The sequence below is a fragment of the Hemiscyllium ocellatum genome, chromosome 33 (genome assembly GCF_020745735.1).
Source record: "Hemiscyllium ocellatum isolate sHemOce1 chromosome 33, sHemOce1.pat.X.cur, whole genome shotgun sequence".
Taxonomy (NCBI): domain Eukaryota; kingdom Metazoa; phylum Chordata; class Chondrichthyes; order Orectolobiformes; family Hemiscylliidae; genus Hemiscyllium; species Hemiscyllium ocellatum.
The window spans coordinates 14022159-14035347 of NC_083433.1; the positions used below are offsets into that span (position 1 = coordinate 14022159).

Genomic DNA, 13189 nt, shown 5'->3' on the forward strand with positions numbered 1-13189 from the left:
GATCAAGTGAGTGAGGCTGGGAAAAGCGAGAGCAGGAGAGTTTCATTTAGCTGAGGTAGGCTTGTCTGAGACAGCTTTTTTATTTAATACCCAATTAATTTCTGTTATATGAGAGTTATTTTTCTCTCTAGCATGAGAATATAATCATGCGGATTAGTGCGAACTATTCTGCATTGCATCTATGCACAATTATGGCTAAGCAGTGAATGATCTTCTTTCTGAAACTCCCCTCTCCAGCCTTTCCCAAACTGGATGTCTTTTCTGCAATTCAAAAGGCAATTCATTCACAGGCAGCAATTTCTAGACCATCTGGGTTAGTTACGCTGCATCGTCAGTGGGCCAAGTAGGGTGTGCAGCCTATTCCAATGCCATTGCTGAATGTGTTCTTACAGAAGCCATAGAAAACTGCAGAAAATCAGTACAGGGAAAACTACCTCCTTATCAAAGGAGTAAAGAACTGCGGACGCTGGAAAACAGAAAGAACTGCAGACGCTGGAAAAACTCGGCAGTTCTGTCAGCACCTGTGCAGAGAAAAGCAGAGCTAATGTTTTGGGTCCAGCAACCCTTCTTCAGAACAGTTCTGCTAGACGTGCTGAGCTTTTCCAACAATTTCTGATTTTGCTCCGTATCAAAGGAATAGGGCCAGACTTACACACAGAAACTGAACCCCAAGTAATGCAATCCTAAAAATGTTTGCTCACCATATTGGATGGTTGTAACAAGCTAAATAAAGCAAGATAAATTTTTTTCCTTGTATTCAGTACTTGGAAATAAATTTGTAGGATAGCACTTTAAAAACAGTAGCATTCCACGACACAAGCTGGTATCAGCTGAAATCAATGCATAATAATATCTCATGCAACATGCTCTGGTCACACTGTCTCACTGAATTAGTATCTGATCAAGCACTTGGTGTCACACAATATACTATACCTTACACACAAAGCAATCACATACAACTCTCCACATTCATATTCTTCGACTTGAACCCATTTACTACCTTTATAAAATATTTTTAAATCAGAAAGGCACACACACAAACAAGGCCCTAAAAAGGACGTCCATGCAGAAATACATGCGCAGACATTGGCGTTGTTAACTGCAGCGACATGCAATGGCACAGAAGGCTTGGGTGGAGACCTGAAGATCCACTCCTCTATTCTTGAGTTCAGCTGCCCCTGCTAGAACAATGTCGCTCCCGAAAAGGAGACGAAATCTTGGCCACACGCTACAGCCGTTTCATCACCTTGAATGACAGTTCTCTAGGTTCACAGGAACAGTTTAGAGGGATAAGGGCCAAATGGTGGCATATGGGACTGGATTAATTTAGGATTTCTGATCAGCATGGACAAGTTGGACCGACGGGGCTATTTCCATGCTGTATAACTCTATGACTCTATTGACCATCACAAGGGTGCGGCATCAGCAGAAAGACTATAATGATTCAAGGAGAAGGAACCAACCACCATCTTCTCAGGGCAACATGGGATGAACAATAAATGTTCCAGCATTGCACACATTCTACAAAATGCATGTCTGCCTACCACAAGAGAAGCATTAGGGAAATTGAGGAGGAAGTCACATTTAGCCACTGAAAGGAGAAAGGAGGATTAAATATCTTGAAGCCTGACCAGGCAGTAGCTTTGGATTTAGAGTTATTTTCACACTTTTTTAGCACACGCTGGCTATTCAATCCGGCTGTAGGGGGGATAAAGATGCTGGAAGAGGAAAGGTCAGATGGGGGTTCATACAGAATCTTAGTTCAGTTCCCAAACATAAAAAAGGTCAAGGTGAAAAACTGGGAAAACAGCGACTGTAAAGGTTAAGAAACAGTTTAAGAAATGCACAGAAAACCAAAGGATCAAATACAGTAGGGGTTCATTGTTAAATGATTCTATTTAAATTTCATACTCAGTTGTTTTTGGTAGATCTTGCAGCTCTAGATGGCTGCAAAATTTTTAAAAGGTCGGAATCTTTTCTGCGAAAGACATCCAGCCCTCACATTCTCCAGCTACATCAAGTTAAAGGTTTCCCCCACCTTTACTGTGGCGTGCAGCAATCAAACCAGGTGTCTCGCCGAAATCATTGGGCAATTTCACATTAGCCCCAAACACGATCAGAGCCTTGATAAGTTCCAGGTTATCAAGCTGCAACAATAGAAAGTCATTTTATAAATTTTAAGAAAAGTACATTTCAAGAGTGCTTTATTCTTTATAAGGAAAGAGTGCATAAGTTAAGAAACCAAAAGAGAAAATGCTGGAAAATCTCAGCAAGAGAGAAAAGAGCTGACGTTTCGAGTCTAACTGACCCTTTGTCAAAGCTCCTTTCTCTCCTTACAGATGCTGCCAGACCTGCTGAGATTTTCAAGCATTTTCTCTTTTGGTTTCAGATTCCAGCATCTGCAGTAATTTGCCTTTATGCTTAAGTTAAGATATTATTCTTTATAAGGAATCCTGCTTAATCTCTGAATCAGCATTTTTTGGCAAAGCAATATACACAACATGCATCAGGCCAGGGAGAGGTTGGGAAGGACAGTCCTTCATGGTAACCTCAGTTGATGCGAGAATTGAACCCATGTTACTGGCATCATTCCACATCGCAAACTTACTTCTTGACAAGAACACTTTATAAAACACACAGTAGGCTCACTCTTGGAAATAAAATTTCTTGCTTTGAAAGTACATGCTCCAAGGAGGGTGCTCACAACTTTGGCGCAGAATTGGAAACTTGACTGTTATGAGCAGTTACAGCTCATCGCAATGCCCCTGGGCTAAGAAGGAGGGGGAAAAAAATTTGATTAGTCCAATTGGAAAATTCAATTTTGGGGAAAGTGGAGGCACACTGTTTAAGAACAGCATTCAATGCCCACTATAAATAAATAACCTGTTATCACTTGCCATTTAATCCTGGCACTGAAGGATGAATGCCAATGTCTGTCTATCAGTGCCCCAGGATGAGCCAATGACCTTATGACAAACAAGATGATAAATGCTAACAATTCTATCCCATTTGTGGAACGCCCATTCATAATCTCTTTCCTCTCCAGCTGAAATAACAAAAGATTTTCTACTCCCATATCAGCAATTAATAAAGTCCTGAGGTCAGTGGGCAGGAAATGAGTCTTAAACATCACAAAGTTAGTAGAGGCTAGTGCTGTCCTCTCAATGCTATTTGTTTAAAGTTATCAAGATTATTAGTTGCACAGAAAGCCATGATCACACTTAATTCTATCCTTCTTAGTCACTGAGAAATCCAGACACAAATTAGGAGGAGATTACTGCAAATGCTGGAGTCTGTACTGAAAATGAAAAAATGCTGAAAATCACAGCAGGTCAGGCAGCATCTGTGGAGAACAAACTGACAATCAGTCTAGATTACTCTTCATCAGAGCTGACATGAGTGTGGAGGAGGCAGCATTTATGCAATAGTGGTGGGGTGGACTACGGGGAAGTGATAGTGCAAATTAAGTAATCGGATTCAGAATGATCGGAACATATGCTCGCCACACTTCATGTCAGCTATAATGATGAGTCATCTAGACTCAAAACGTTAGCTTGGTCTCTCTCCACAAATGCTGCCACACTTGGTTAAGTGCAACCTTGAAGTCAAGCACGGTCACTTTCACCTCACCTCTGGATTTCAGCTCGTTTGCCCATGTTTGGCTGTACTGAGTCAGGAGCTGGCCTGGTGGAACGCAAACTGGGTGGCACTGAGCAGGTTATTGCTGAGCAGGTGCTACTGACAGCACTGTTGATGACACCTTCCATCACTTCATTCATGATCAAGGGTGGACTGATGGGGCGGTAATAGGCAGGGTTGGATTTGTCCTGTTTTTTATGTATAGGACATACTTTGGCAATTTTCCATACTTTCAGGTAGATACCAGTGTTGTAACCGTACTGGAACAGCTTAACTTGGGGATATGGACTAGCATGAACCAAAATTATTCTATAAGACATTAAGTAGTATTGACCTTCATGGCAAGATGAAGAGGAGTGTTCCCACTTTCGCCTTTTGCATTTGTATCTGCTCCATGTACTAACAGAATCATGGCACACTCAAAACGCCCACGTTTCACCATGATGTGCAGTGGTGTCTCTCCAGTTTTACTTAAGTAGTCCAAGGCGCATCCACGGTTAATCAGCAGTCGGATCATCTGAAATGATTCATTCAACAAAGTGTTGTAATGCCATAACAAAAATACTTGTATTTATGTAGAGCTTTTCACACCCTTAGAACATTACAAAACACTTTGTAGCACATGGAGTTGCTCTGAATTACTGTCAATGCTAGAGAGAAACAAGCGGCCAATTCACCAACAAGGTAACACGAAAAACAGTATGGCAATTGACCAGATAATCTCATTTCAAACTATTTGAGGGACCAATGCTGGTCAGAACAATGGAACTGCTCCCCTGCACTTCTTAAACGCCACAAACCTGAGAGGACCTTTTATAAATCTCCTCTCAATAACAACACCTGGGCTCTCCCGTGGCACAGAGGTATTGTCCCTATCCCTGAACTAGGAGGCTCAGTTCAAGTCCCACCTACCTCAGAGGTGTGTAATAACATCTTTAAACAGGTTAATTAGAAAAATAGGTTAATAACAAAAATAAACAAAGATAGTACTTAGGGGTTCTCTTGTGACAGAGTGGTGGTGGCCCTATCCCTGAACCAGAAGGCCCGGGTTCAAGTCCTACCTGCTGCAGAAATATGCAGTAACATATCTGAACAGGTTAATTAGGAAAAATAGAGAATAAAAATTAATTCAACTATAGCACTAAAGGGCTGTTGCATCACAGTGGCACTGTCCTAATCTCTGAGCAAGGAGTTCCAGGTTCAATCCCACCTCCTCCAGAGGCATTTAATAACATCTCTAAACATATTGATTCGACAGTATTTGAAAAGCACTTCTAATCGAGCAGCAGTGGTGTCACTATCTCGAAGGTGAGTTCAAGTCCCACTTGTTCCCAAGTAATTTAATTACATCTCCGGTTGATGAAAAAATAGACAACACTTTCAGCAGTTCAGCACTCCCTTAGTAATACAAAGAATTATCAGTCTCCATTATGTGTTCAAGGTTCTGGAGTGGGGGCTTGAACTTACATCCTCCTGACTCAGAGGCCAGATAACGGCCACCAAGGAAACATTGACACCATCCAACACAATGGGAAGATAGCTTACCACAATCTGTTCAAGGTCGTAAACTGGTTCTTCATCCTAATGTTAGTGCACGCAACACCACGTTAAAGTGCAACAGGTTTATTTGAAATCACAGCTTTTGGAGTGCTGCCCCTTCATCAGGTGGTGAAGAGAGCACGCAGGCACAGACTTTATTATCAGAGACACCAAAAGATCATACAAATGGCGTGAGTGAAGTGTCGACCAACTGAATAATAAGTCCCTGCAGGTGATCGAGAGTGTCAGGCGGTGTGAATAAAGAGTCACCAGCTGAATAACAAGTGAAGCGATGGCCAAAAATCCAATTAATTGATGCAGACAATTACAAAAAGATAAAAATAAGGTGGCGTTGGAGACAAACCAAATGCTATGTATAAGAGGGTCCCTCAGCATGCAATTCTTACACCTCAAAAAGCTCTCATTCCTGATGAAGGGCTTTTGCCTGAATCATCGATTCTCCTGCTCCTCGGATGCTGCCTGACCTGCTGTGCTTTTCCAGCACGACACTCTCAAAACTTTACCCTTACTAGCCTTGTGATGTACTTCAGTGAAGCCTGATTATCCCAGGCCACTTGACAATTAGACTTGATTCCCTTCTGTTAGCCCAAGAACATTAAGTATAACTGCAATGCTCTGGAAAAGAGTGGCTAATTCAACACAGTTCAGAGATACATTTGGACTCTTCCTATTTGGTATACTACAGGATTACACCATTGAATACATTTATACAAAAAGCTGACAAGCTACATTCAAGCCTAAGTGTCATTATAATCTCTGCTTAGATTTAAATGCAGAGTATTTCATTGACAATAAATGCAATTTGAACAAAATGTACAAAGATCTAGCACAAAGTTCAGGTTGTAAGTTTAACCGCTGAGCTGGAAGGCTTGCTTTCAGACGTTTTGCCATCATACTAGGGAACATCATCAGTGAGCCTCTGATGAAGCCTTCACCGGGGGCTCAGTGATGATGTTATGTAACTTGGTGACAAAACATCTGAAAACAAACCTTCCAGCTCAGTGAGCAAACTTACAATCTCAACCTCAATCTGAGCCACAAATCCTCTCGCAAATCTAGCACAAAGTATTGAAATGTTGTCGAGTGAATGACACCATTACTTTGATCACAATGAAAGGCTGCATAACCAGGAATACACCAATCATCCAAAACTCACTCTAATCTCATCACAATTCTCAAGTACCAAAGACCCAGGTGGAGAAGTTCATGAACTACATCATACAGGGAGAATAAAACTTACATCTGATTTCTTGGCCCAATGGAGAGGTGTCCCTCCATAATGAGGATCTTCAGTGGAGATTTGACTTGGGTCTGTGTCTAGGATAGCCTCAGCGCACCTACAGGGAAACGAATGAGAGAGATGACTGGTGTGAGTATTACACAAACTACTAGGCTACGCACTTACAGTCATGATTTTTTATGAATAATTGGGATTACAATAAAACAACCTAAGTATTAAATGAAACGTCTGAAAGGTGCAACTTGGCCCGAAATGAAATGTTCCTTTGCGCTTTCCCCATTTTCTCATGAAGTTAATGTGCAAATCCACAGACACCTTCCTATATAAGAGTGGTATTTTGTGTGACAGCCTTGAAGTTGAATACCAGAGTGACAAGTCAATGACTGACTGGATAACCTTGCCAAGCATGACTTACTCTTGAGGTATGCATAAAAGAAAGACACATTGCTAAGATTTTCATCTTCAATGCATCAGACCAGATGAAAGAACGCCAAATCTTAAGAGCATGCTGCTCTTTGGAATTTGGCATTCTCACACCTGTCCTGATACATGCAAGACAGAAACATGTCTCTTTTACAAATAACCCTCAAGTTTTGTACTATTGAGAAACCATTAGCATCCTTCTTCAAGACTCCTGAACAGCCAGAAGCTTCCGTTCTTGCTGATGCATTTCCTTCTAATTTAAGGGCACTATAACGAAAGGATTCCCCCAATTACTGATCCAGCTGATGTTCTCAATCCTATTAAAAAGCTAGGAATTAAACCTCAAATCCTCCTGATCCCAATGCCTTTTCCAACTGAATCACAATCAATTAATGGCATGGTATGCTTTTCATTTTCCATTTAAATCTTTAATAGACTGTAGGGAACGAGGTTTTGAAAAATGTGGTGCTGAAAAAACACAGCAGGCCAGGCAGCATCCGAGGAGCAGGAGAATCGACGTTTCGGGCATAAGCCCTTCTTCAGGAAATAGATGGTGACATCTTGTAAAATGCCCATATTACAGAGGAGGAAGTGCTAGATGTCTTTAAACGGGTAAAGGTGGATAAATCCCCAGGACCTGATCAGGTGTACCCAAGAACTCTGTGGGAAGCTAGAGAAGTGATTGCTGGGCCTCTTACATCATCGATAGTCACAGGTGAGGTGCCGGAAGACTGGAGGTTGGCAAACTTGGTGCCACTGTTTAAGAAGGGTGGTAAGGACAAGCCAGGGAAATATAGACCAGTGAGCCTGATGTCAGCGGTGGGCAAGTTGTTGGAGGGAATCCTGAGGGAAAGGGTGTACATGTATTTGGAAAGGCAAGGACTAATTAGGGATAGTCAGTATGGCTTTATGTGTGGGAAATCATGTCTCACAAACTTGATTGAGTTTTTTTTAAAGAAGTAACAAAGAGGATTAATGAGGGAAGAGCGGTAGATGTGATCTATGTGGACTTCAGTAAGGCGTTCGAAAAGGTTCCCCGTGGGAGTCTGATTGGCAAGGTTAGATCTCACGGAATACAGGGTAAACTAGCCATTTGGATACAGAACTGGCTCAAATGCAGAAGACAGAGGGTGGTGGTAGAGGATTGTTTTTCAAACTGGAGACCTATGACCAGTGGAGTGCCACAAGGATCGGTGCTGGGTCCTCTACTTTTTGTCATTTACATAAATGATTTGGATGCGAGCATAAGAGGTACAGTTAGTAAGTTTGCAGATGACACTAAAATTGGAGGTGTAGTGGACAGTGAAGAGGGTTACCTCAGATTACAACAGGATCTTGACCAGATGGGCCAATGGGCTGAGAAGTGGCAGATGGAGTTTAATTCAGATAAATACAAGGTGCTGCATTTTGGGAAAGCAAATCTTTGCAGGACTTATACACTTAATGGTAAGGTCCTAGGGAGTGTTGCTGAACAAAGAGACCTTGGAGTGCAGGTTCATTGCTCCTTGAAAGTGGAGTCGCAGGTAGATAGGATAGTGAAGAAGGCTTTTGGTATGCTTTCCCTTATTGGTCAGAGAGTTGAGTACAAGAGTTGAGAGGTCATGTTGCGGCTGTACAGAACATTGGTTAAGCCACTGTTGGAATATTGTGTGCAATTCTGGTCTCCTTCCTTCGGAAAGATGTTATGAAACTTGAAAGGTTCAGAAAAGATTTACAAGGATGTTGCCAGGGCTGGAGGATTTGAGCTACAGGGAGAGGCTGAACAGGCTGGGGCTGTTTTCCCTGGAGCATCGGAGGCTAAGGGGTGACCTAATAGAGGTTTACAAAATTATGAGGGGCATGGATAGGGTAAATAGGTAAAGTCTTTTCCCTGGGGTTGGGGAGTCCAGAACTAGAGGGCATAGGTAAAGGGTGAGAAGGTAAAGATATAAAAGAGACCTAAGGGGCAAATTTTTCACACAGAGGGTGGTACGGATATGGAAAGAGCTGCCAGAGGAAGTGGTGGAGGCTGGTACAATTGCAACATTTAAGAGGCATTTGGATGGGTATATGAACAGGAATTGACCTCATGAACCTACGCTGCACTCCCTCAATAGCCAGAGAGTGGTGGCTGTGTGGAATGCTCTGCCCCAGAGGGCAGTGGAGGCCCAGTCTCTGGATTCATTTAAGAAAGAGTTGGATAGAGCTCTCAAAGATAGTGGAATCAAGGGTTATGGAGATAAGGCAGGAAGAGGATACTAATTAGGAATGATCAGCCATGATCATATTGAATGGCGATGCAGGCTCGAAGGGCTAAAAGGCCTACTCCTGCACCTATTGTCTATTGAAGGGTTTGGAGGGATATGTGCCGAGTGTTGCAGGTGGGACTAGATTGGGTTGGGATATCTGGACGGGTTGGACCGAAGGGTCTGTTTCCATGCTGTACAACTTTATGACTCTAATAGCTGATAACAGCATTGGATACAGATGAGAAAGTGTTTCATCGTCCAACATCCTCAACATTTCCCAGAACCCACACTCACACTGAGTGCTTTGACCTGCAGAGATTTTCAGAGACAAAATAATGTTTTATCTGTGAGAAACTTACATGGAATTGAAGTGGCATTTTGATCACTGCAACCGTAAAAGGTATATTTAAAAACCAAATGATAAACAATTACAGGTGTGCTCAAGTTATGGGCAAGAAATCCCAATTAGTGTCTCTTGGCAACCCTCTCTTAAATGCCTACTCTATCCTTGCACGTCAATTGTCTCAGAAAATACAACTGATTACTATCAAGTTAGAGAACAGACAGTAGTGCCGAATGATTGTTTTTTAAACTGGAAGAAGGGATACAGTAGGAACCCCAACAGTCAGTACTGGGACCATTGCTTTCCTTGATATTTTAATGACTCGGTCTTGGTTGCATAGGGCACAATTTCAATATCTGCAGACAACATGAAACTTGCAAGATATTTTCGACTGTGAGCAGGACAGTGATAGATTTCAAGAGGACACAGATGTATGTGGAACGAATAGACAAGTAACAGATCGTGAAGTGATATATTTTAATCAGAAGAATAAAGAAAGACAATACAAATAAAAGGTTAAATTGTAAACATAGCGCAAGAACAGAGAGACTTCAGGTACATGCGCACAATTCATTGAAGGTGACAGGGAAGTTTGAGAAAATGTTTACAAAGGCACACAGGACCTTAGGTTTTATAGATAGAGGCATAGAGTACAAAAAGGAAAGAAATTATGTGAACCTTTATAAACATAGGTTTGGTCTCAACTGGAGAAGCACTGTACCCAATAATGGGCATCACATTTCAGGAAGGATGTGAATGCCTGAGAGAGGGTGTCGGGATAATTTGGGGACGAGGGATTTCAGTTACAGGTATAGATTGGAGAAGCTGATTTTGTTCTCTATAAAGGAAAGAAGGTTGACAGGAGATCTAATGGAGATCTCCAAAATCGTAGGGAGTTAAGGCAAAGTAGACAGGGAGAAACTTTTCCCATTTGGTGGAACTGTCAAAAATCAGAGGTCACCAAGTAATTAGCAACAGAATCAACAGCAACATGAGGGCAAACAGTTTTATGCAGCAGTGGTTACAAACTGGAATGCGTATCCTGACAGAGTAGTGGCATCATAGAACATAGAACATTACACCGCAATACAGGCCCTTCGGCCCTCGATGTTGCGCCACCCTGTCATACTAATCTGAAGCCCATCCCACCTGCACTATCCCTTGTACGTCCATATGCCTGTCCAATGACAAGTTAAATGCACTTAAACTTGGCAAATCTACTACCGCTGCAGGCAAAGGCATTCCATACCCTTACTACTCTCTGAGTAAAGAAACTACCTCTGACATCTGTCTTATACCTATCTCCCCTCACTTTTAAATTGTGTCCCCTCACGTTTGCCGTTCCCATACTTGGAAAAAGGTTCTCCCTGTCCACCCTATCTAACCCTCTGATTATCTTGTATGTCTCTATTAAGTCACCTCTCAACCTTCTTCCTTCTAATGAGAACAGCCTCAAGGCCCTCAGCCTTTCCTCGCAAGAATATTCCTTCCATACCAGGCAACATCCTAGTAAATCCTCTGCACCCTTTCCAAAGCTTCCACATCCTTCTTATAATACGGTGACCAGAACTGTACACAATACTCCAAGTGTGGCCGTACCAGAGCTTTGTACAGCTGCAGCACAACCTCCTGGTTCCGGAATTCAATCCCTCTATTAATAAAGGCCAAAACACAGTATGCCTTCTTAACAACCCTGTCAATCTGGGTGGCAACTTTCAGGGATCTGTGTACCTGGACACCGAGACCTCTCTGCTCATCTGCACTCCCAAGAATCTGACCATTAGCCTAGTACTTTGCATTCCGATTACTCCGTCCAAAGTGTATCACCTCACACTTGTCCACATTAAACTCCATTTGCCATCTCTCAGCCCCAGTACTGCATCCTATCTATGTCTCTCTGCAACCTACTACATCCTTCATCACTATCCACAACTCCACCAACCTTAGTGTCATCCACAAATTTACCACCCTTCTAAGACCTCATCCGGGTCATTTATAAAAATGACGAACAGCAGTGGACCCAACACCGACCCTTGCGGTATGCTGCTAGTAACTGGACACCAAGACAAACATTTTCCATCAACTACAACCCTCTCTGTTTTCTTTCAGCAAACCAATTACTGATCCAAACTGCTATGTCTCCCACAATCCCATTCCTCCGTATTTTGTATAATAGCCTACTGTGGGGATCCTTATCGAACGCCTTGCTGAAAACCATATACACCACATCAACCGGTTTACTCTCATCTACCTATTTGGTCACTTTGTCAAAAAACTCAATAAGATTCATTAGGCACGACCTACCCTTCACAAAACCGCGCTGACTGTCCCTGATCAGATTATTCTTTTCGAGATGGTTATAAGTCCTATCTCTTTTAATGTTCAAATGTGGCTTTTGAAAAGGAATGGGGTAAACACTTTGAGAATGTGTGTGTTAGGGTAAGGGGAACAGACAGGGAAATAGGACTAATTGAGACTTGCAGACAGGTGGCACAGACACAATGGGCCGAGAGGCCTTTTTCCATGCTGTAACCATTCAGTGAGTCTCATTCTAAGAGGGAGCACAAAAACAAAATAGTGTGGATGCTAGCAATCAGCCATAAAAACTGAAATTAGTGAAAATACTCAGCAAATCAGGCAGTATCTGTGCAGAGGGAAGCAGAGGTAAGGTTTCGGGTTGATAAGTTTTGTAATAATTAAGTAACCATGCTTTTCAACAGTATTATAGAGTCATAAAGTCATACAGCACGGAAACAGACCCTTCAGTCCAACTCGTCCAAGCCGACCAGAAATCCTAAATTAATCTACTCCCGTTTGCCAGCATTTGGCACATATCCTTCTAAATCCTTCATTTTCATATACCCATCTAGAAGCATTTTACATGTTGTAATTGTACCAGCCTCCACCACTTCCTAATATACCACTCTCTGCAGGAAAAAGTTGCCCCTTAGGTCTCTTTTAAATCTTTCCCTTCTCAGCTTCAATCTATGCCCTGCAGTTCTGGACTCCCCTACCATGGGGGAAAGATCTTTACTATTTATACTATCCATACTCCTCACGATTTAATAAACCTCTATAAGTTCACCCCTCAGCCTCCAACGCTCCAGGGAAAACAGCCCCAGCCTATTCAGCCTCTCCTGATAGCTGAACCCCTCCAACACTGACAGCGTCCTTGTAAATCTTTTCTGAACCCTTTCAAGTTTAACGACATCTTTCTTATAGCAGCCTAACTGGCTTGCCATTCCTGATGAAGGGCTTATGCCTGAAACATCAATTCTCCTTCTCCTCGGATGCTGCCTGACCTGCTGTGCTTTTCTAGCACCACACTCTTGACTCTGATCTCCAGCATCTGCAGTCCTCACTTTCTACTTGCCAATGGATTTAGCCACATCAGCTTTTCTCAGTCAATACGCTTTTAACATTTGTATATAGATGTAGAAAAAGCAAAATTAAGCATGTATGACTGAAAATGGAAAGTTTTACAGGTTTATTGTCAGTCAAAATAGCAATGTCAGCCAAAGTGGTGGACTGGAAATGATCAGAATTCCAGCTTTTGGATTCCTCAGCAAATTATACACACATAAAGGAGAGGTCAAGATTCTATCACACAAGTGACGCATCGCATGGTTCAGCTGCATGAAAACTGTCAAAAATGTTAAATACTGACCAGCTGTCACTATCCATAGCCCATGAATGAACTGTCATATTTAGATGTAGTTTGGTTGTATGGAACTTGAGTATTGCTGAAAAAAGATG

General features: G+C 42.2%; 1 protein-coding gene across 5 annotated transcripts in view; it reads right to left on the bottom strand.

The window, feature by feature from the left end:
- The window catches only part of pla2g6 (phospholipase A2, group VI (cytosolic, calcium-independent)), an 84762-nt gene that overhangs the window by 26679 nt on the left and 44894 nt on the right, over positions 1-13189 (bottom strand). For all 5 annotated transcript variants that reach the window (XM_060849565.1, XM_060849568.1, XM_060849564.1 and 2 more), the window contains 3 exons: positions 6440-6536; positions 3974-4156; positions 2039-2147 (listed from right to left, as the gene is read on the bottom strand). In XM_060849565.1, coding sequence (XP_060705548.1) covers positions 2039-2147; positions 3974-4156; positions 6440-6536 — 389 coding nt within the window. The remainder of the gene's footprint in view (positions 1-2038; positions 2148-3973; positions 4157-6439; positions 6537-13189) is intronic.